Here is a 25,172-nt window from a genome sequence, read left to right on the forward strand (position 1 = left end):
TGGAGTGGCCTAACCAGTCTCCAGACCTTACTCCCATAGTTAATTTATAGAGGGAGTTGAAGCTCCAAGACGCTAAGCGACAGCCTCAAAATCTTAATGATTTAAAGATGATATGCAAAGAGGAGTGAACCAAAATTCCTAGTGACATGTGCACAAACCTCATCTTCGACAAAAATGTCTGACTGCTGTGCTTGCCAACAAGTGTTTTGCCACCAAGTATTAAGTCTTGTTTGCAGGATGGATCAAATACTTATTTCTCACTGCAAAATGCAAACAAATTTATATAATTTATACAATGTGATTTTCTGGATTTTATTTTTCATATTCTATCTCTCAATGTTAAAATTAACCTAACCTTAAAATTATAGACTGTTCATGTCTTTGTCAGTGGGCAAACTTTCAAAATCAGCAAGGGATCAAATACTTATTTTCCCCACTGTATAAGTCTAATTATGAAACGTTGCAGCATTTCAGAGAAAAACGTAATTTAAAAGCCACCGTGGACTGAGCTGCACAGGAGACTAGTTGGCTTCTCCCTGCTCACTGCCTTAGAGTGACTGGAAAGGCCGATCTCTCCCTACATGACCACGCAGGGAGAGACCTGTCACTCCAGGGTAGCGGACAGGGAGAAGTTGCAGGGGTCCCATCTATACAATTAGTCTCCCATGAGGCTCGGTCCCCAGTGGCTTTTAAACTGTGTTTTTCTCTAAGATATCACAGTGTTTCAGAGTTAAATATACCTGGCTGGAATCAGGCATCCAGTGTCAAATATATGCTGCCCGTGGCTTGAGCATCAAGTACTGGCTGTCAGGTTGCCCGGACTCCTACTACACTAACATTACTATGTATTGCTTAAGTTTTGGCACATATTACTGCAATTAATACAACATCTCTTTCCACAAAGCCACCCACATGTAAATGTAGTGTAAGACAGTTTTTGAAGCACAATATATTTGTTTAGCTTGCAAAAAAAAACAAGACTTAGAGGAGTCTTAATAGCTGTCTACAAATATCTCAAGGGCTGTCACATTGTAGAAGGATCATCTTTATTCTCATTTGCACAAGGAAAGACTAGAAGCAATGGGATGAAAATGAATGGGAGGAGACACAGATTAGGTATTACAAAAAACTTTTTGACATTTAGGTGATCAATGAGTGGAACAGGCTGCCGCGAGAGGTGCTGAGTTCTCCTTCCATGGAAGTCTTCAATCAGAGGCTGGATAGACATCTGTCTGGGATAATTCAGTGAATCCTGCTTTGAGCAAGGGGTTGGACCAGATGACCCAGGAGATCCCTTCCAACTCTACCATTCTATGATTCTATGCCAGAATTTTTGTGCAGTAACCTTTGTACATCTGGTACCTTCCCATCTGCTTTCAAACATGCCACAATCACGCCTATCCTTAAAAAGCCAACCCACGACTCAACCGCTATGTCTAGCTATCGCCCAATATCGCTGCTCCCATACGCTTCCAAACTCCTTGAGCAGCACGTCCACGCTGAACTTTCCTCCCACCTCTCATCTAACTTGTTCTTTGACAATCTACAATCTGGTTTCCATCCCCATCACTCCACTGAGACAGCCCTGACCAAAACTACTAATGACCTACTTACAGCCAAAGCTAACGGACAATACTCTATACTCCTCCTTCTAGACCTGTCCTGTGCTTTTGACACAGTTGACCACTGCCTCCTACTACAGATCCTCTCCTCCAAAAACCTTGCCCTTTCTTGGATATCCTCATACCTTTCCAACCGCACATTCAGTGTTTCCCACTCCCACCCTACCTCCTCTTCTGACCATTTCTCTGTTGGAGTCCCCTAAAGCTCTGTTCTAGGACCCCTACTCTTCTCAATCTATACACTTGGCCTGGGACAACTCAAAGTCCCACGGATTCCAGTACCACCAGTACCTCAGATCTACCTCTCTGGCCCAGACGTCACCTCTCTGCTGTCCAGAATCCCGGAGTTTCTATCAGCCATATCCTCCTTCTTCTCCTCTTGCTTCCTCAAACTCAATGTGGACAAATCTCAACCCATTATCTTTACACCATCTCACAGACCTTCCTTACCTATCTATCACAGTTAACGACATTGCACTTTACCCAGTTCCGGAAGTCTTCTGCCTTGGAGTAACCCTTGACTCTGCCCTGTCCTTCAAACCACACATCCAAGCTCTTTCCACCTCCTGTCACCTCCAGCTCAAAAGTATTTCCAGAATCCGTCCTTTCCTCAACCCTCAATCTACTAAAATGCTTGTGCATGCCCTCATCATCTCCCGCCTCGACTACTGAAAAATCCTTTTCTGTGGCCACCCTGCTAACACCCTTGCACCTCTCTAGTCCATCCTCAACTCTGCCGCCCGACTAATTCATCTCTCCCCTCGCTACTCCTCCGCTTCTCCCCTCTGCAAATCTCTTCACTGGCTCACATTCCCTCAGCGTATCCAGTTCAAATTGCTAATACTGACCTACAAGGCCATCTATAACTTGTCTCCTCCATATATCTCTGAAATAATCTCCCGATATCTTCCCTCACGTAATTTCCGGCCCTCCCAAGACCTCCTTCTCTCCTCCACACTTATTCGCTCCTCACCCAACCGCCTCCAAGACGTCTCCTTTATATCCCCAATCCCATGGAATTCTTTGCCCCAACATGTCCGACTATCAACCACATTCGGATCTTTCAGACAGAACCTGAAAATCCACCTCTTCAGGAAAAATTACAGCCTACAATGACCCCGCTACCGCCTCACCATCACCAGAGCTGCTGCAACCCCCCAACCTACTGTCTCCTTCCCCACCATCCTGAAAAATGTAAGCCCGCAAGGGCAGGGTCATCTCCCCGTATCAGTCTGTGATTGTTAGTTTGTTTACTGTAAGTGATATCTGTAATTTGTATGTCATCCCTTCTCATGTGCAGCACCATGGAATCAATGGTGCTATATAAATAAATAATAATTATTATAATCTCCCTCAGGACCTAATTATTCTCGTTTCAGTGGGCTGTTGTTGGTGACACCTTTCCAGTTGGTTGTAAGTTCCAAAAATCTATTGTATTCAGTGACACAACATTTGGAAACAATCCAGATACAAAGCACCCAATTTACTGGTGAGTACATCTGGTTATACAGTATTATGTGCACTTTATAGGCATGTCTCTATACCATTTTTCTGGCATCCACACAATGGATATTTGAAGAAATGATCACTTTGAAAGCAATAGATAGGCCAAATTTGGACAATGTAATTTAGAATTTAATTGGAAACAACTCAGCTCATATCTGAATATTTTCTCCGTTCAGCACTGAATCCGGCATCTACAAGCCTAATTGTGGTCTAGAAAATGTACTCATGTCTTGGGGTCATGATGGTAATGAAACCCTATTTTCATATCACTTTATCTGCTTTATAAAGGCAATATTTAAAGAAGCCATCCCATTAACTTTTTTATCCATTAAATTTGTGCATGTAATGTGATGAGAGAGTACAAATATACTCACCTACTGCCCTTTTCTCCGGTATCCAGCACCGTTCCTCTCCTCTTCTGAGTGACGTCACCGCTCTGCAGACTGTCAGGATCACGTGTACTCTGCGTGACCGGGAAATGACTTTTACAACACAAGACTATGAAGCGTTCAGAAGGAGGATACAAAGACTTACATTGTAAAAGAGACTTCGGGCTCATGCAAAGAGCAAATAAGCCAACTAGCCGCAAATGTTGTGACGTCACTCAGAAGAGGAGAAGAATGACTCTTGACGCTGGAGAAAGCAGAGGTAGGCGGGTATATTACTACACTCACACTACATTACATGCACATACAGTGGGGAAAACCCTATAGAAAACCTTTGGAGGGAGTTGAAAATCTGCATGGAGGAATGGGCCAACATACCAACAACAGTGTGTGGCAACCTTGTGAAGACTTACAGAAAACGTTTGACCTCTGTCATTGCCAACAAAGGATATATCACAAAGTATTGAGATGAAATTTTGTTTCTGACCAAATACTTATTTTCCACCATAATATGCAAATAAAATGAAAAAAAAAACAGACAATGTGATTTTCTGGATTTTTTTTTCTCAGTTGTCTCCCATAGTTGAGGTCTACCTATGATGTAAATTACAGACGCCTCTCATCTTTTTAAGTGGTGGAACTTGCACTATTGCTGACTGACTAAATACTTTTTTTCCCCACTGTACACACACATTTAATGAATACAAAACCTAATGGGAGTGCTTCTTTAATGGAAAAGCTATGATGTTTTTACTGATTAATGTCCACAATGGATTATATACAGAGAGATGAATAGTGGATATTTTAGGAAAATATAGCAAGTATTATGGCAGCTTACAATACAAAAATAAGATATCATAATTTTACTTTAAAATGTTGTGTAAGATAGTTTTAAATAGCCCTACTACTTTAGGGTACAAGCAAAAAAAATGCACAGCTTACACAAATGGGTATATACAGAATTTTGTCAAAGGAAATTTGAAAAATACTTTTGGATGGTGTAGTATCAGAATTTCCCATTAAGTTTACCTGTAGTATAAACAGGCACAATAATTCGAATTATTGGTACATTTTTTCAGATACAATTCATGACTATAAGCAGAAGGTTCTAGCAGTTCTCCTACTCATTTTGTTTTGTTTTACTTTCCTGCAGAATATCTTTACCAAGTGCTGAAATTTAACCAATGTTCAATACCAGATGAGGTAAGATTTGTCCATTTAGCATCAACTACTAAACAGCCTTTGTAGGTCAAGATACTGGCAATAATGGGTACTTAAGGTACATCAGTCTTATCTTCAAAATCCTACACAGTTTATTGTTAAAGGGTCATTCACATCTCAGCCGTTGATGACTGTGATGAATCTATGAATGCCCATCTGCCGGCCACAGAAGGTAGAAAATTTGAAAATAACACTCTTACACATTGATATTGTCGTCCCAGCCATGAACAGGCAAAGAAATATTAATAGTTAAAGGGGTTTCCACTACTCTGACAACCCCTTCTCAAATTGTATGTTTGTCCCCCAGTAAAATAATAACACTTATAATCACGTCCGGTGCCCTGTGCCATTCTAGTGGTGTCAGTACCGGCTCTCCTGGGGATTGTGTGTCATGGTTATGTCACACTATCCCTGTGGCCATTCACGTTGGCTTCACTCTCCCGACCCTGTGGTGGATCACATAAATCTGGAGAAGTGAGAGAGCCCCTCCCAGACTGGTGAATTGTGTGATGCAGGTATTATGTTCCCTGATGGGCACATGGCGGAAGTCTGCCCTGACAGATTACTGTAGCCTAGTTATTATGCGATACAGCATGGTCACATGAACATTAAAGGACACTGTGCCGAAATCAGAGGAGCAGTGCCGGGGAGTAAGTAAGATGATTTTCTATATTTTACAATGCATAATTGGGTGATCAATGTAGAAGACAACCGTTTTAAATTATTAATATTTTTATAGCAGTCAGTTACTTTTTTTTTATTCAAAACACTAAATCATATATCCTCCACTACTAATATACAATTTGGATATTGAGCTCAATGTATAAACAGTGGCTGTAGACAGTCAGTATGGTGGCTGTTAATGCCAATCTGTTACCAGATTTCACAATACAATCAGCAAACATTATTAAATAGATCAACAACATATAATATATAGGAAGAAGCTGGAGTGAAACGTCCGTATGGGAGGGACACAGTCATGTTCCTTTGCTTATGACTGCCGCAAAACATATTTGTTAATAGGTAATTCCTGAATTCCTGTAATACATGCTAGGCCATTCCAATTACCGTATGTTAGCTTTGGAGCACTAGGGCAGTTTAATATCTACTTGTTGATATATATGTGCACACTGTTGTAAAGATACTCCCTTGAATTTCCATATAATGTATATTCTCCATCATCTGATCATCAGACATATGCTGTCATGTCGGACGCTGTTCACACCACAGCGTCCGGCAGGCAGAGGTAGTTCCACCTCCGTCCACTATAGCCTCAGTGGCGCCGGCTTGATCTTCAGGCTCTCGGGGGTTAATCTTGCTGGAGACCAGGTTGGATGTTTAGTCACGCCCACGGTCTTTAACCCCTTCACCCCCAAGGGTGGTTTGCACGTTCATGACCGGGCCAATTTTTACAATTCTGACCACTGTACCTTTATGAGGTCATAACTCTGGAACGCTTCCATGGATTCCGGTGATTCTGATTGTTTTCTTGTGACATATTGTACTTCATGTTAGTGGTAAAATTTCATTCAAATAACTTGCGTTTATTTGTGAAAAAAACGGAAATTTGGCAAAAATTTTGAAAATTTCACAATTTTCCAACTTTGAATTTTTATGCCCTTAAATCACAGTGATATGGCACACAAAAAACTTGATAACTAACATTTCCCACATGTTTACTTTACATCAGCACAATTTTGGAACCAAAATTTTTTTTTGTTAGGAAGTTATAAGGGTTAAAAGTTGACCAGCGATTTCTCATTTTTACAACACCATTTTATTTTTAGGACCACATCACATTTGAAGCCACTTTGAGGGGTCTATATGATAGAAAATACCCAAAAGTGACACCATTCTAAAACCTTCACCCCTTAAGGTGCTCAAAACCACATTCAAGAAGTTTATTAACCCATTAGGTGCGTCACAGGAATTTTTTTGAATATTTAAAAAGAAATGAACATCTAACTTTTTTTCACAAAAAATACTTCATGTTCAATTTTTTTTATTTTACCAAGGGTAACAGGAGAAATTGGACTGCAAAAGTTATTGTGCAATTTGTCCTGAGTACGCTGATACCTGATTTGTGGGGGGGAACGACTGTTTCGGCGCATGGCAGAGCTCAGAATGGAAGGAGCGCCGTTTGACTTTTTCAATGCAAAATTGGCTGGAATTCAGATCGGACGCCATGTCACGTTTGGAGAGTCCCTGATGTACCTAAACAGTGGAAACCCCCTACAAGTGACCCCATTTTGGAAACTAGACCCCCCAAGGAACTTATCTAGATATGTGGTGAGAACTTTGAACCCACAAGGGCTTTACAGAAGTTTATAACGTACAGCGGTACAAATAAAAAATCATATTTTTTCCACAAAAATGATCTTTTCACCCCAATTTTTATTTTCCCAAGGGTAACAGGACCCTAAAAGTTATTGTGCAATTTGTCCTGAGTATGCTGATACCCCACATGTGGGGGTAAACCACTATTTGGGTGCATGGTAGAGCTCGGAAGGGAAGCAGCGCCATTTGACGTTTTTGGCTGGAATTGAGATCGGACATCATGTCGTGATTGGAAAACCCCTGATGTACCAAAACAGTGGAAACCCCCCACAAATGACACCATTTTGGAAACTAGACCCCCTAAGGAACTTATCTAGATGTGTGGTGAGAACTTTGAACCCCCAAGGGCTTCACAGAAGTTTATAACATAAAGCCGTACAATTAAAAATCATATTTTTTCCACAAAAATGATCTTTTCACCCTCAGTTCTTATCTTTCCAAGGGTAACAGCACCCTAAAAGTTATTGTGCAATTTGTCCTGAGTACGCTGATACCCCACATGTGGGGGTAAACCACTATTTGGGCGCATGGCAGAGCTCAGAAGGGAAGCAGCGCCATTTGACGTTTTTGGCTGGAATTGAGATCGGACACCATGTCGCGATTGGAAAACCCCTGATGTACCTAAACAGTGGAAACCTCCCACAAATGACACCATTTTGGAAACTAGACCCCCTAAGGAACTTATCTAGATGTGTGGTGAGAACTTTGAACCCCCAAGGGCTTCACAGAAGTTTATAACATAAAGCCGTACAATTAAAAAATCATATTTTTTCCACAAAAATGATCTTTTCACCCTGAATTCTTATTTTTCCAAGGGTAAGAGCACCCTAAAAGTTATTGTGCAATTTGTCCTGAGTACGCTGATACCCCACATGTGGGGGTAAACCACTATTTGGGCGCATGGCAGAGCTCGGAAGGGAAGCAGCGCCATTTGACGTTTTTGGCTGGAATTGAGATCGGACACCATGTCGCGATTGGAAAACCCCTGATGTACCTAAACAGTGGAAACCCCCCACAAATGACACCATTTTGTAAACTAGACCCCCAAGGATCTTATCTAGATGTGTGGTGAGCACTTTGAACCTCCCAGTGCTTCACAGAAGTTTATAACGCCCGGGCGTGAAAATAAAAAATTCGTATTTTTTCCACAAACATGATCAATTAGTCCCCAATTTTTTTATTTTCCCAAGGGTAACAGGAGAAATTGAACCCCAAAAGTTGTTGTCCAATTTGTCCTGAGTACGCTGACACCCCATATGTGGGAGAAAACTACTGTATGGACACACGTCAGGACTCGGAAGGGAAGTAGTGACGTTTTGGAATGCAGACTTGATGGAATGGTCTGCGGGTGTCATGTTGCCTTTGGAGAGCCCCTAATGTACCTAAACAGTGGAAACCCCCCACAAATGACCCCATTTTGAAAACTAGACCCCCTAAGGAACTTATCTAGATTTGAGGTGAGCACTTTGAACCCCCAAGGGCTTCACAGAAGTTTATAATGCCAGGGCATGAAAATAAAAAAATCGTATTTTTTCCACAAACATGATCAATTAGTTCCAAATTTTTTTATTTTCCCAAGGGTAACAGGAGAAATTGAACCCCAAAAGTTGTTGTCCAATTTGTCCTGAGTACGCTGACACCCCATATGTGGGAGAAAACTACTGTATGGACACACGTCAGGGCTCGGAAGGGAAGTAGTGACGTTTTGGAATGCAGACATTGATGGAATGGTCTGCGGGTGTCATGTTGCCTTTGGAGAGCCCCTAATGTACCTAAACAGTGGAAACCCCCCACAAATGACCCCATTTTGAAAACTAGACCCCCTAAGGAACTTATCTAGATTTGAGGTGAGCACTTTGAACCCCCAAGGGCTTCACAGAAGTTTATAATGCCAGGGCATGAAAATAAAAAAATCGTATTTTTTCCACAAACATGATCAATTAGTCCCCAATTTTTTTATTTTCCCAAGGGTAACAGGAGAAATTGAACCCCAAAAGTTGTTGTCCAATTTGTCCTGAGTACGCTGACACCCCATATGTGGGAGAAAACTACTGTATGGACACACGTCAGGACTCGGAAGGGAAGTAGTGACGTTTTGGAATGCAGACTTGATGGAATGGTCTGCGGGTGTCATGTTGCCTTTGGAGAGCCCCTAATGTACCTAAACAGTGGAAACCCCCCACAAATGACCCCATTTTGAAAACTAGACCCCCTAAGGAACTTATCTAGATTTGAGGTGAGCACTTTGAACCCCCAAGGGCTTCACAGAAGTTTATAATGCCAGGGCATGAAAATAAAAAAATCGTATTTTTTCCACAAACATGATCAATTAGTTCCCAATTTTTTTATTTTCCCAAGGGTAACAGGAGAAATTGAACCCCAAAAGTTGTTGTCCAATTTGTCCTGTGTACGCTGACACCCCATATGTGGGAGAAAACTACTGTATGGACACACGTCAGGGCTCGGAAGGGAAGTAGTGATGTTTTGGAATGCAGACATTGATGGAATGGTCTGCGGGTGTCATGTTGCCTTTGGAGAGCCCCTAATGTACCTAAACAGTGGAAACCCCCCACAAATGACCCCATTTTGAAAACTAGACCCCCTAAGGAACTTATCTAGATTTGAGGTGAGCACTTTGAACCCCCAAGGGCTTCACAGAAGTTTATAATGCCAGGGCATGAAAATAAAAAAATCGTATTTTTTCCACAAACATGATCAATTAGTCCCCAATTTTTTTATTTTCCCAAGGGTAACAGGAGAAATTGAACCCCAAAAGTTGTTGTCCAATTTGTCCTGAGTACGCTGACACCCCATATGTGGGAGAAAACTACTGTATGGACACACGTCAGGGCTCGGAAGGGAAGCAGTGACGTTTCGGAATGCAGACTTTGATGGAAAGGTCTGCGGGTGTCATGTGCGTTTGGAGAGCCCCTGATGTACCTAAACTATTGAAACTCCCCACAAGTGACCCCATTTTGGACACTAGACCCCCCCACGGAACTTATCTAGATGTGTGGTGAGCACTTTGGACCCCCAAGTGCTTCACAGAAGTTTATAACGCTCGGACGTGAAAATAAAAAAATCATTTTTTTCCACAAAAATGATATTTTTGCCCCCAATTTTTTATTTTCCTAAGGGTAACAGGAGAAATTGGACCCCAAAAATTGTTTTGCAATTTGTCCTGAGTAGGCTGATACCCTACATGTGGGGGTAAAACACTGTTTGGGCGCATGGCAGAGCTTGGAAGGGAAGGAGCACCATATGACTTTTTCAACTCAGAATTGGCTGGAATTGAGATCAGACGCAATGTTGCATTTGGAGAGCCCCTGATGTGCCCAAGCAGTGGAAACCCCCAATTCTAACTCCAACCCGAACCCCAACACACCCCTAACCCTAATCTCAGCCCTAACCCTAGCCCTAACCCAAGCCCTAACCCTAGCCCTAACCCTAACCCTAGCCCTAACCCTAACCCTAATGGAAAAATGGAAATAAATACATTTTTTTTTATTTTATTATTTTTCCCTAACTAAGGGGGTGATAACGAGGGGTTTGATTTACTATTTATGGCGGTTTTTATGTTTGGCAGCTGTCGCACGCTAAAAGACGCTTTTTATTGTAAAAATAGTTTTTGCATCACCATATATTGAGAGCTATAATTTTTCCGTATTTTGACCGAGTCATGTTGGGTCTTATTTTTTGCGGGACGAGTTGACGTTTTTATCGGTACCATTTTCGGGAACGTGACATTTTTTGATCGCTTTTTATTCCGATTTTTGGGATGCAGATTGAACAAAAACCAGCGTTTCATGAATTTCTTTTGGGGGAGTGCGTTTACACCGTTCCGCGTGCGGTAAAATTGATAAAGCGGTTTTATTCTTCGGGTCAGTACGGTTACAGCGATACCTCATTTAGGTCGTTTTTTTATGTTTTGTCGGTTTTATGCAATGAAAACTATTTTATATAAAAAATAATTATTTTTGCATCGCTTTATTCTGCGAGCTATAACTTTTTTATTTTTTTGGCTGATGATGCTGTGTGGTGGCTCGTTTTTTGCAGGACAAGATGACGTTTTCAGCGGTACCATGGATATTTATATGCGTCTTTTTGATCGCGCGTTATTACACTTTTTGTTTGGCGGTATGATAATAAATCATTATTTTTTGCTTCGTTTTTTATTTTTATTTTTTAAGGGGTTCGCTAAAGGGGTTAACTAATGGGACAGTTTTATAGGGCGGGTCGTTACGGACGCGGCGACACCTAATATGTGTACTTTTATTGTTTTTTGTTTTTTTTATTTTCAAAAAATGAATTTATTGGGGAATATTTTTTTTTTTTTTTACTAATTTATTTAGCGATTTTTTTTAAATTATTTTTACACTTTTTTTTATTTTTTTTTTTACTTTATTACATAGTCCCAGGTGGGACATCACTGTCCTGTGACAGATCGCTGATGTGTCACATCACAGATCACTGTTGACAGATCAGCGATCTGTCACAGGCAGTGCCGAAGGCTTCCTCATGCCTGCGCTTTGCAGGCACTGAGGAAGCCAGCTTCCTGCAGGCCCCCGAAGGCCCCCGTCGCCATCTTGGATTCGGGGGCCTGGAGGAAAGGAGCCCCCCGCAGCAGCGCTGCACATTGCACTGCCGTGGGGGGCTCAGGGAAGCACGGAGGGAGCCCCCTCCCTGCCGATGCTTCCCTTTAACTCCCGGTACACCGCGATCATGTTTGATCATGGTGTGCAAGGGGTTAACGTGTCGGGGGCGGTCCGTGACGGCCCCTGACACATTGTGCCGGGTGTCAGCTGTGATAATCAGCTGACACCCGGCCGCGATCAGCGGCGCTCACCACGTGGGCGCCGCTGATCGCTGAGACGTACTATCCCATCCATGGGCATAGGGGCCCAGGTCCCATGGACGGGATAGTACGTCGGATGGCAGGAAGGGGTTAAATAGTCATGCTGGCCTATGGCCGTCGCCGATTATAGCTTGTGTTTCATACCAAGTGGTCCCGGTCTGGAGTGGAGGTGTTGAAGAGAGAGAGATTCGTATCTGGTGGCGTATGTTCCGTTGTTATCCTTTCTCCTTCCCATATTTGTGTTTAGTTGTGCCCAGTTCACATTACTGTATATTCCTGTGTGCGTGCGGCGCAGTGCAGTTTAAGTTCTCCCTGTCTGTCATAATTTGTGTGGGGGCTTTGGTGGTGTGTCTCCTCACTGGGTTGGTTGGAGGCTCAGGCATTTGCACCATCAGCAAAAACCCTGGGTTGAGGGTCAGACAGGGTTTCCCCTAGTTAAAGGGACATCACAGGGGCCCCGGGTATTTCAGCCTTAGTTGAACTAAGCCCCGCGTGACATTATAATCGGCCCACATTTTTCAGGAGTACATGGATCCATTAGATTCCATAACCCGCCAGTTGGCGGCGCTGTCCTTACAGGTCTCCGAGTTGAAAGGGGCAGTTCAGCAGCAGGGCCTGGTAGTAGCGAAGGTGCAAACGGCATCTGCAGGTATAGGTGCAGAGCCGAAGTTTCCGCTGCCAGAACGATTTTCAGGGGATCGCAGCAAATTTGTCGTATTTCGGGAGGCCTGCAAGTTATACTTCCGCATGCGCCCTATCTCCTCAGGTAATGAGGCCCAGCGGGTAGGGCTGGTGTTGTCATTACTGAGTGGTGACCCCCAAGCATGGGCATTTTCCTTACCAGCTGACTCTGCTACATTTCATTCTGTCGATAATGTTTTTTTGCCCTCGGGCTCATTTACGATGATCCTGACCGACTGGCTCTAGCGGAATCTAAAATCCGAAAGATGAGGGGTTACGCCCGTGTCTGGATTTCCGAGAGTTAAACCAGATTACTATCCGTGATCCCTACCCAATGCCGTTGATCTCGGATTTGTTCAACCAGGTAGCGGGGGCGAAATGGTTTTCCAAGCTGGACCTCAGGGGGGCGTATAACCTCATAAGGGTCCGTCAGGAGGATGAGTGGAAGACGGCGTTTAACACTCCTGAGGGTCATTTTGAGAGTCTGGTTATGCCGTTTGGGTTGACCACCGCGCCTGCCGTTTTCCAACATTTTATTAATGATGTATTTGCTCATGTCCTGGGGAGATTTGTGATTGTATACCTGGATGATATCCTCATTTATTCTAGCGATCGGGACACTCATTTGGAGCATGTCAGGCAGGTGTTACAGTTTCTCCAGGAGAACCAGCTCTATGCTAAGCTGGAAAAATGTTTATTTTTTGTCCAGGAGTTGCCCTTTTTGGGATATATTGTGTCCGCAGCCGGGTTTAAAATGGACACCGCTAAGGTGCAAGCGGTGCTGCAATGGGAGAGGCCGGAGAGTCTAAAAGCACTCCAGCGGTTCCTTGGGTTTGCGATTATAGGAAATTTATAAAACACTTTTCGACTATCGCCAAACCGCTCACGGACATGACAAAAAAAGGTGCCGATCTGGCGAGCTGGCCTGAGGTGGCTATACGTGCATTTGAGCGTCTGAAGAATAGTTTTGCTTCAGCCCCCATTCTGGTGCAACCAGACGTGTCTAAACCTTTTGTGGTGGAGGTTGATGCGTCGGAGGTGGGAGTGGGGGCAGTATTGTCTCAAGGCTCGTCCTTGAGCGAGATGCATACATGCGCCTACTTCTCCAAGAAGCTGTCGCCAGCCGAACGGAATTATGATATCGGCAACAGGGAGTTGTTGGCCATCAAATTGGCTTTTGAGGAATGGCGACACTTCTTGGAGGGGGCGGCTCACCAGGTCACAGTCATCACCGACCATAAGAATCTGCTCTATCTGGAGTCGGCCAAGCGTCTGTCTCCTCGGCAGGCCCGCTGGGCATTGTTTTTAACTCGTTTCAATTTTCTTGTGACTTACCGTCCCGGGGCTAAAAACACCAAGGCGGATGCTTTGTCTAGGTGTTTTCTGGGGGAGAACCTCGTGAAGAGCCGGTACCCATCCTCCAGGAAGGGGTAATGGTCTCGGCTCTCACGACTGAGGAAGAGGCGGAGATTGCCGAGGCCCAAGAGGAGGTACCGCCAGGACTTCCCGCCAACAAATCATTTGTACACCTGCATCTTCGGCTTAAGGTGTTGAAGGAACACCACGACTCGGTACTGGCTGGTCATCCAGGGGTGAAGGGCACCTTAGAGCTGGTATCTCGTCGTTTCTGGTGGCCCAAAATCCGGCAGGACGTGGTCTCATACGTGGCAGCTTGCATCACGTGCGCTAGGGCTAAGTCACCCCGAACCCGTCCTGCTGGCACGCTACAGCCTCTGGGGGTACCCAATAGGCCATGGACAGAAATCTCCATGGATTTCATCACTGACTTGCCATCCTGGTGGTGGTTGACCGTTTTTCAAAGATGGCGCATTTTGTGGCGTTGTCTTCATTGCCCAATGCAAAGACGTTGGCTCAGGTATTTGTGCAGGAGGTGGTCAGACTCCACGGAGTTCCGTCGGACATAGTATCTGATAGGGGTACACAATTTGTGGCGAGGTTTTGGAAAGCTTTTTGCTCACGTTTGGGGATCAAGTTGTCACATTCATCGGCGTTTCATCCACAGTCTAATGGACAAACTGAGCGCATGAACCAAAATCTACAACAGTATTTACGATGCTTTGTGTCCGACAACCAGGAGGAGTGGTCTACTTTCCTTCCTCTGGCCGAATTCGCGTTAAATAATCACCGCCAAGAGTCATCGGGAGAGTCTCCATTCTTTTGTGTGTACGGTCAACATCCTCAGTTTTGTACCTTACGTCAGGGTGACTCGGGGGTGTCCCGGAGGAGGATCAGCTAGGAGCCCAATTGTCATCGGTCTGGAGGAGGGTAAAACAGCGTTTGTTGAGCATGAGTGCTAGGTACAAACGGGTGGCTGACAGTAGACGCGTGCCAGGTCCGGACCTGTGTGTGGGTGAATGGGTGTGGTTAGCTACGAAGAACATAAAACTCAAAATTCCATCTTTAAAACTGGGTCCAAGGTTTATTGGGCCTTTTAAGATTTCTGCCATCATTAACCCAGTGGCTTATCGGTTGGAACTTCCTGCGGTGTACAAGATACACAACGTGTTTCACAGGGCTTTATTGAAAAAGGTGGTAGGCTCTGTGGACACGACGCCGATGCCACCTCCAGTCATGGTGGATGGCGATTTAGAGTTTGAGGTCGCCAAGGTAGTGGACTCTCGAGTAGTACGCCGTACTCTTCAGTATTTGGTGCACTGGCGGGGGTATGGTCCGGAGGAGAGGTCTTGGGTTCCAGCCTCAGACATACATGCGAATCGGCTGGTCAGTTCCTTTCACCATCGTCATCCGGACAAGCCGGGTCCTATGAGTCTTGAGGGTCCGGGGGTCCCTCGTAGAAGACGGGGTAATGTCATGTCGGACGCTGTTCACACCACAGCGTCCGGCAGGCAGAGGTAGTTCCACCTCCGTCCACTATAGCCTCAGTGGCGCAGGCTTGATCTTCAGGCTCTCGGGGGTTAATCTTGCTGGAGACCAGGTTGGATGTTTAGTCACGCCCACGGTCTTTAAATAGTCATGCTGGCCTATGGGCGTCGCCGATTATAGCTTGTGTTTCATACCAAGTGGTTCCGGTCTGGAGTGGAGGTGTTGAAGAGAGAGAGATTCGTATCTGGTGGCGTATGTTCCGTTGTTATCCTTTCTCCTTCCCATATTTGTGTTTAGTTGTGCCCAGTTCACATTACTGTATATTCCTGTGTGCGTGCGGCGCAGTGCAGTTTAAGTTCTCCCTGTCTGTCATAATTTGTGTGGGGGCTTTGGTGGTGTGTCTCCTCACTGGGTGGAGGGTTAAGTGCAGGGCTGAGCAGGAGATAAGGAAAGGTTGGAGGCTCAGGCATTTGCACCATTAGCAAAAACCCTGGGTTGAGGGTCAGACAGGGTTTCCCCTAGTTAAAGGGACATCACAGGGGCCCCGGGTATTTCAGCCTTAGTTGAACTAAGCCCCGCGTGACGTATGCGCTCTGTTGAGGCTACTTTTTATACCTATTTTTTTCCAGTGATTTATTTAATCACTGAAATGGTGGTGCGGTAGTATTAACCCCTTAGTGACAGAGCCAATTTGGTACTTAATGAACAAGCCAATTTTTACAATTCTGACCACTGTCACTTTGTAAGGTTAGAGCTTTGGAATGCTTCAACATATCCCACTGATTCTGAGACTATTTTTCATTACATATTGTACTTCATGTTAGTGGTAAAATTTCTTTGGTATGACTTGAATTTATTTATGAAAAAATGGAAATTTGGCAAAAATGTTGAAAATTTTTGCAATTTTCAAACTTTATTTTTTGTGCCCTTAAATCTGAGTCATATCGCACAAAATAGTTTATAAATATTTCCCACATGTCTACTTTACATCAGCACAATTTTGGAAACAATTTTTTTTTTGATAGGACATTGTAAGGGTTAAAAGACCAGCGATTTCTAATTTTTCCAACAAAATTTACAAAACCATTTTTTAGGGACCACCTCACATTTGAAGTGAGTTGGGGGGTCAATATAACAGAAAATAGTCAAAACTTACACCATTCTAAAAACTGCACTCCTCAAGGTGCATAAAATCACAATAAATAAGTTTATTAACCCTTCGGGTGCTTCACGAGAATTAAAGCAATGTGGAAGGAAAAAATGAACATTTACTTTTTTCACAAAAAATTTAATTTGGAACCAAACTTTTTTTTTTCATAAGGGTATCAGGAGAAAATTGACCAGTAAATTTGTTGTGCAATTTCTCCTGAGTACGCCAATACCCCGTATGTGGGGGAAAGCCACTGTTTAGGTGCATGGCAGGGCTCAGAAAGGAGGAAGCACCGTTTGACTTTTTGAACGGAAAAAATTGGCTGGAACAATGGTGGGCGCCATGCCGAGTTTGTAGACCCCCTGATGTACCCAAAAAGTGGAAACCTTTCAATTCTAACTCCAACCCTAACACAGCCCTAACCTTAAATCACCCCTAACCCCAACCCCAACCCTATTACCCTAACCACAACCCTAACCCCCTCCCTAGCTCTAACCCTAGCCCCAACACTAACGCTAGCTCTGACCACAACCCTAGCCTAAACCGTAACCCTAGCCCCAAACCTATCCCCCTAGTTAGAACCCCAACCATAACCCTAGACCCTATCACAGTGATCAAAATGAACCAATAGGAAAAATCGCCTATTGTTGCCGGGTGCAGCCCGGCAGACGTACTGCACATGCGCCCGCCATTTTCTTCCTGGAACCAAGGACCGTGGGACACAGACGTTGCTAGATGTGCTAGATCACATCAGAGGAGAGAAGAATAAATAGGAAATCAGACTCTTTTTTTTTTTTTGCGGTCACCATTATTCTGAACAAGTGGAATGAATCACAATCAAAAAGTCGAATGTAAATAAAAATTGTATTGCTGAAAATGTCATCTTGTCCCGCAAAAATAAAGCTGCCATTCAGCTCCATCAGTAAAAAAAAAATTTAAAGCTATATCTCTCAGAATAGAGCTGTCATGGGGTTACCACAACAGAGAAGAGCCAGAAGGCCACAGCGTCTGATTGCTCCTACTCCTGGGCTGAGAAGAAGCACTTCTCATTCTTTTTAATGGTGTTTATTTCTTTTGGCAGAACAGGGGTTAGTCGGCCATGTTGGAAACTCTGAGCTCTCAGCTGAACTAATTTAGTCACTCCCAGCACCTTTATAATCTGGGCCCTGATTCGAACCCAGGTCAGATCTAGCATTTGCTGCATGGCTTAGGAGGAGAGGTATTCATATGAGGAGATATCTGTGACTATTGTGTGGCTTGTAAGAGGGCAATTCATTTCCCTCCTCTTACTTTAGTTTTTCCCCATCCTCCACTCCCCAGTGCATCCCTCTGTTATATGTGAGTGAATATTTGTATGTCTGGCATTTTCAGTTGTTTGTGTAGCCTTGTTTGTCGGGTTGGTGTACTGCAGTGCACAGTAGTACCCTCTTCTCTGGGTGGGGGAAGAGAACAGATGGAGGGCTGATTCAGGAGATAAAGCAAGGGTGGCGGCCCCAGTGTCTTCACCTTCAGAAGTATCCCGGGTAATAAAGCGACCCTGGGCTCCCCCCTAGTAGTAGCGACAGGGAAGAAGCCCCTGGTCCTGGGTCACCCAACAGCTGAGTCGTGACAAGAGCAATGCAAAAACATTTTTTTAATGTGTAAAAGGGCCAAACATAAAAAAAATTGATATAGATGTGGAATCGCTGTAATAGTACCGACCCAAAGAATAAAGGTGACTTATCATTTTTACTACATAGTGAACAGCATTAAAAAAAATCAATCCCTGAATTGCTGTTTTTTGTTAATTCTGCAACCCATAAATCGGAATAGACATTGATCAAAAAATGTTATGTGACCAAAAATGGTACCAATAAAAACGTCAACTCATCCTGCAAAAAAAACAAGTCCTCATATGACCCAGTCAGCAAAAATATAGAAAATTTTCAAAATATGGCGATGAAATTTTACCTTTAGTGTGATAGCAGCGAAACATAAAAAAATATAAATCTGGCATCGCTGTAACTACACCAACCCGAAGAATAAAGTAATCTAATCACTTATACCGCACGAGGAATGGTGAAAAAAATAGGTAAAACCCATTCTTCACTTGCTGTTGATTTGTTAGTTCTGTCTCCCAAAGAGCGCAGTAAGACTGTGATCACATTTATCCTGTGCTCTATGCTGATCTCTTACACAGGGGTTTCCACGTAAATCTCCAAAATACGTGATTCAGACAGAACACCCAAATGGAGATTTCTTATAATGAGTCAGTGTGAACGCCATGTGGCATATGATCTAGCGGTGTCTAGAGTAACTCTGCTGCCTCATTGTAGTGTTTGGATCCATTGGGGTTTCATCTGAATCACTTAATTCGGAGATTTAGATGGAAACCCCCATGTAAGTGCTCAGCGTAGAACACAGGATAAATCTGATCCAAAATGTTATGTAAAATGTTCCTATTAAAAGCTTCAACTCAATCCACAAAAGAAGCAAGTCCTCACTCAGTTTCGTCATCCGTCAATGGAAATATAGGGGGCTTTCATTCTACTGACAAGGGCTCTGGAAAAGTGCTGTGGCTCCTCACCCCCCAAAAAGAAATCCAGCAAATAATTATTATAGTTTATTTATATAGAACCATTAATTCCATGGTGCTGTACATGAGCAGGGGTTACATACAAAGTTATAGATATCGTTTACAGTACACAAATTTACAGTGACAGACTGGTACAGAGGGGAGAGGGCCCTGTCCTTGCAGACTTACATTCTACGGGATAATGGGGAAGAGACAGAAGGTCGAGGGTGCAGCAGCTCTGGTGGTGTTGAGGAGGCAGCCCAGGTGGTGGTGAGGTGGCAGAATGGTTATTGCATGCTGTACGCTTTCCTGAAGAGATGGGTTTTCAGGTTCCATTTGAAGGATCCAAGGGTGGTGGATAATCGGACATGTTGAGGCATGGAATTCCAGAGGATGGGGGATATTCAGGAGACATCTTGCAGGCGGTTGTGTAAAGAACAAATAAGTGTGGAGGAGAGTAGGAGGTCTTGGGAGGATCGAAGAATATGTGAGGGAAGATATTAGGAGATTAGTTCAGAGATATAGGGAAGGGACAGGTTGTGGATGGCTTTGTAGGTCAGTGTTAGTAGTTTGAACTGGATTCCTTGGGGAATTGGGAGCCAGTGGAGGGATTTGCAGAGGGGAGAAACGGGGGAGTAGCGAGGAGAGAGGTGGATTAGTCGGGCAGCTGATTTGAGGACAGACTGGAGTGGTGCAAGAGAGTTAGCAGGGAGGCCACAGAGGAGAGTGTTGCAGTAGTCAAGGCGGGAGATGAGAGCGTGCACCTCTCCCTTCTGAACCTGCAGTGCACCTAAATCCCAGTTAGCGTCCACATGTTTGGCTTTTCTGTAGCGATGAGAGCCCACTTAACTTATGGAGTCCATGTCTCCAGAAGCATAAGCTTGGGACAATATAGTGGGCACTACAACATCTTGGGCACTGCAATGGCTGATTTGCAAATTTCACTCAGCAACATTCACTGCTGCTTGTTTCTGGCAAACACCCATCGAGTCAAAACCGTCACTGCTACAGTAGACAAATTCCCAGAGAGGGTGTGATTTTCAAAATGGACTCACTTGAGGGGGGATTCTGCTCTTCTGACACTGTGTGTATATATGGATATCATGATTAAGACTTGCGTGTGCAATGCGAAAAACTCGTGCGAGTCTCTCGCATCAATACCCGGCACAGCCGCCGGCACTCGGACCGGAGTGTGCGGCTGCATGTATTTCTATGCAGCCGCACACTCCGGTCCCGAGTGTCGGCTATTGATGGGAGTTTTTCGCATTGCTCTCGCAAGTCTGACCCCCCACTTTAGGTTGAAACACGTAGATCTTTCCTGTGTGCCAGTGCCCGACTATAAGTTATAGTTAAAAAATAAGTTATAGTTATATAGGTATATATATATATAGTTATAGTTATAGTAAATAAGTTATAGTTATAAGTTATAGTTAAAAAAAGTTATTTTTTAGCTACCTCCGCCCAGTGCTGGATCTTCCCTTTTTCCTTTGTGTATATGGAGTCCGCAAACTTTCGTATAATAATTTGATCTCCAAGAGTCAAATAGCGCTCCTTCTGTTCTGAGTAACGCTGTGTTGTTAAGCAGTACTGTACAGATCCATATGGGGCATTGCCACGTTCAGCAGAACTTGTGTGACAAAGTTAATGCCATTTTTACCCATTTTCCCGTGTGACAATGTAAAATCTGAGGTTAAAGCAAAAATTTGTGTCAAAAAATGTATTAATTTTTTCTTCTCCGCCCAAGAGTATAAAATTCTGTGACCCACCCGTGGTGTTAATATGATCACTGTGCCTCTATATTAATTGAGAAGTGTAGTCTTACAAAAAAAAGGTCACTTATGGGGGGCTGTGCTGTTCTGGCACCTCAGGAGCTCTCCCACTGTGACATAGCAGCCGAACTATAACAACAACATCTGCACTATAATATGGTGCTCTTTCCCTTCTAAGCTTTGCACTGTGCCTCAAAAGTAGCTTTCAAGCACATATGAAGTATTGGCGTACTCAGGAGAAATTGTGTAACATATTTTGTGGTCCATTTTCTCCTATTATCCTTTTGAATTTTTAAAACTTGGGGCCAAAGTAACATTTTAGTGGAAAAAATGGTAATTTTCCACTGACTCAGGGCAATGTTATACAATTCTGTGAATCACTTGAGGGTAAAAAAAAAAAAAAAATGTTCACTACTCCGCTAGATGAATTCAAGAGGTGTAGTGTCCAATTTGGGTCACTTGTCAGGGTTTCTGCTGTTTTGGCATGTCATGGGCTCTTCAAATGTGACATGGCATCTGCAATCTGTTCCAGCCAAAATTGCACTCCAGAAAACAATTGACGCTATCTTGGAAACTACTGTTAGGGCACACTGCAGGGCTTGCATCACATATGAGGTATTGATAATTTGCATAATTAACTGTATGGTCCATTTTCTCATGTTACCCTTGTGAAAATGAAAATTTGGGGCTGAAACATTTTTGAGGGGAACATTTTTTTTCTTAATTTTCATGACTCAACATCCTAAAATCCTGTGAAGCACCTGTGGATTCAAGGTGCTCATTACATGTGTAGATAAGTACCCTGAGGGATGTAGTTTCCAAAGTTTTCAACATGGAGTTACTTGTGGGGGGTGTTCACTGTTTAGGCACAGAATTATGCGCTCCAAAAGGCAAATGGCGCTCCTTCCCTTCAGAGCCCTGCTGCGCACCTAAACGTAGTTTTCCACCACATATAGGGTATAGGTGTACTCAGGGGAAATTGCAAAACAAACTGTATGGTTCATTTTTTCTTTTTACCCTTGTGAAAATGCAAAATTTGGGGCGAAAGGAACATCTTTGTGGGAAAAATTAAAATTTTATTTTTTTCCTTCCACATAGGTGCTTCACTGGAATTAAACAAAAAAGATTAATAATCTTCTTGAATGTAGTTTTGAGCACTATGAGGGCTGCAGTTTTTAAAATGGTGTCACTATTGAGTATTTTCTGTCATATAGGCCCCTCAAAGTCACTTCAAAGGTGTGGTCCATAAAAAACGGTTTTGTAAACTATGTTGTAAACCCTTCTAACTTCATAACCAAAAAAAAAAATGTTTAAAAAATGATGCTGATATAAGTAGACATGTGAAAAATGTGATTTAGATTTTTTTTTTTTTTTTTTTACACAGAATAACTAACTGGTTTAAGGATCTAAAAACTGAAAGTTTTAAAATTGTGAAATTTTCGCCCAAAATCCGATATTTTAACAAATAAAAGCAAAAATGTTCTACCTAATTTTTCCACTAACATAAAGCACAATGTGTAATGGAAAAACAATGTCAGAATCACTGGGATTCGTGAAAAACGTTGCAGATTTATTACCACATAAAGTGACACTAGAAAAAATGGTAACATTTGGTCTGGTGAAAATAGGCTTCAGGGCGAAAGGGTTAAAGGGTTAAAGAGATTCTTCAACCGGTTTTATCATGGTAGACTGGTCACATCATGGAATAATGACTGCAGAGCTAGAAAAAATGTAGTTTTTACTTTCTCATCTCTATTGCAAATATATTAGTATAGTTTACAAGCTAATGTTTGCTAAGACTAAGGGTATGTGCACACACTGCGGATTGGTCTGGGGATTCTTATCTGCGGAACCGCAGGTAAAATGACCGGCGGTTTTGCCCTGCGGTTTGCCACCTGGACAATGGAATAGGTGGCAAACCGCAGCAGAATCCGCAGAAACAATTGACATGTCAATTCTTTCTGAGGATTCAAAACCGCAGCTTTTCCGCAGTTAAAAATCCGCAGCATGTGCACAGCAGATTGTAAATCCCATAGGATAACATGCTACTGTACACTGTCTGCAGTTCTGCTGCGGCAGGAACCGCAGCAAAAACCGCAGCGTGTGCACTTAGCCTAAGGTGACATTAGCAGAGATTCATCTATATATCATTCATGCAGATAGTCACTTCTTCCCCTGCATGATATTGACCATCATAAGCAGGAGGCGTTATGCAGTGTGGGAAAAATAAAAACACAATCCCAGAGAATGTCAGACCCAGCTTTCTCTATGTGAGACATGTAATGACCCACCCGCCCTGCTCTCCTGACTGGTGATACCCATTTTAATTTCAGAGAAGAGGAGTATAGCAGAGCTACTTGTCATTACAAACATTTCTTGCAGCTCTCCTCTCACAGCACTGTCAAATTTGATGTTCTCCTCTCCTGCTACACTGACATTTATAGAGCCAATGCTTTTATTTTAGGGTATGTACATGATCAGATTCCATTCATTTTACCCGTGGCACACAGGAGGTGATTACAAACATCTTTGCAATGAGAAAGACCTTAAGATGCTTCCTTGGGTGCGCGAATTCAAGTAAGTAATTACTTTTTTTTCAAGGTGATGTGTAAGTAATTTTCTTGAAAATGTAGTATACACAGTTATGGTCAACATTATTGGCACTGCTGAGTACTAGGTAGACCATGTAAAATATGTACTGAAATACAGTGTTTATAGTGAATCTGCTTGTATATAAACTTTAGTTTGGTTCAGAAAAATATACAACACAAAAATAATAAAATTAAAGCTTAGCAGGAAAAAAAGCTTATAGAGACTTTAATGATTAACACCTTATCTCAAATGAACACAAAGGTACGATTAGATTGTAGGGGATTTCCTGCAATTTGGGGTACAGTTAGGTCTCAGGGATCGCATGGGCACACGAGTTGCTCCCGTGTCATCTGAAGTTGGAGCTGGCTATTATACACAGCTGAGCTCCTTCTGGGTGTGATGTGACTGGGCCTAGCACTACTTCAATCCCTAAGATGCCAATGTCAGTAGTGATAGAGACATGTGATGAATTTGACAGGAGGAAGATCACTAATTTTTGACATTGTGGGATGCGAGTGGTTGCTATGGCAACCAGAGGTGTTATGAATGGGTCACCGAGGAGGAGAGCAAGCCCAAGCTAAGCCACAGAAAACCAGAGAGGTTGGTAACCAAGCGGATTGCAGACGCCTGATCCTATCCACACAACTAGCAGTAGCCGTGGAGCGTGCCTACGATGGTCCTAGACGCCTCGGCACAGCCGGAGAGCTAACTAAGCCTAAAGCAAGAACGGGGAAATCTAAACTGCCCCAGAGCAGACCCCAAAGGAATAGATAGCCCTCAAACATATATTGTCGGTGAGACAAGATGAAAACACAAACGCAGGTAGGAAAATAGACTGAGCAAACGATGGGGCCCACACTGACTAGACAGGACAGGAGAGGAAAGACACTGTCTGCAATCACGCAAAAAACACAGCAAAAAGGTCCAACACGTCTGATGCAAAAAATACTGAAGTGGCACGACTTCGCCCACTGTATCAGCACTCTGGTATATTCTGAAAGCAGAGCAAAAAGAGGCCAATCTAATAAGGGACAAAAACAAACTGGCACAAGCAGTAACATATGGATGGTGATTCAGCACAGCCCCAGCCGGAGCTGGCTGACCCACACAAAACTGAAATAGACAAAACCAGATCAAATGTAAACAGAATAGCAAATGAACACTTAATTTCCAGCTCAGTCCCTGCATGTTCAGCTAAGACCTCAGGAGGCAGGAAGAAAATCACCAGCAGGGGTAGAGGGAGTCGGCTGTCTTAAATCCCAGTCTGAAACCCCAGATCTCCAATTGTCGTCCTCATTATCAGGTGGCAAGCCTCTGTTAATCAGATCAGCTCCATTACCTCCAGTAACCACCAGTGGGAGCTCAGAAAGAGAACTCGCAACCCCTTTGTCAATTTGACCAGCTCCACTACCTTCAGTAGTAACCAGAGGTAGGCCAGAAAGCAAATTCACAACACAGAGGCCTCACAATGGCCTCTGAGTCTTTAATATCTCTCAGCCTATTAGATCCCACATAGGCAGGGACAGTCAGACACGGACAGGTTATACAATGCAATGTACAAACTTATTTATTGTACAAAAGTAGCAAAACAAATAAATAAATTTGGTAATGTCATGAGCATATTGACCCACAGAATAAAAATGACATTAATTATA

At 43.3% G+C, this 25,172-nt stretch overlaps 1 protein-coding gene across 4 annotated transcripts in view; it reads left to right on the top strand.

The window, feature by feature from the left end:
- Window positions 1-25,172, top strand: part of MIOX (myo-inositol oxygenase) — a 97,056-nt gene that overhangs the window by 67,556 nt on the left and 4,328 nt on the right. For all 4 annotated transcript variants that reach the window (XM_073579280.1, XM_073579282.1, XM_073579281.1 and 1 more), the window contains 4 exons: window positions 3,002-3,111; window positions 3,305-3,372; window positions 4,668-4,717; window positions 23,390-23,502. In XM_073579280.1, coding sequence (XP_073435381.1) covers window positions 3,002-3,111; window positions 3,305-3,372; window positions 4,668-4,717; window positions 23,390-23,502 — 341 coding nt within the window. The remainder of the gene's footprint in view (window positions 1-3,001; window positions 3,112-3,304; window positions 3,373-4,667; window positions 4,718-23,389; window positions 23,503-25,172) is intronic.

Source organism: Dendrobates tinctorius, unplaced genomic scaffold (assembly GCF_039654945.1).
Source record: "Dendrobates tinctorius isolate UK_male_01 unplaced genomic scaffold, ASM3965494v1 ptg000062l, whole genome shotgun sequence".
NCBI lineage: Eukaryota > Metazoa > Chordata > Amphibia > Anura > Dendrobatidae > Dendrobates > Dendrobates tinctorius.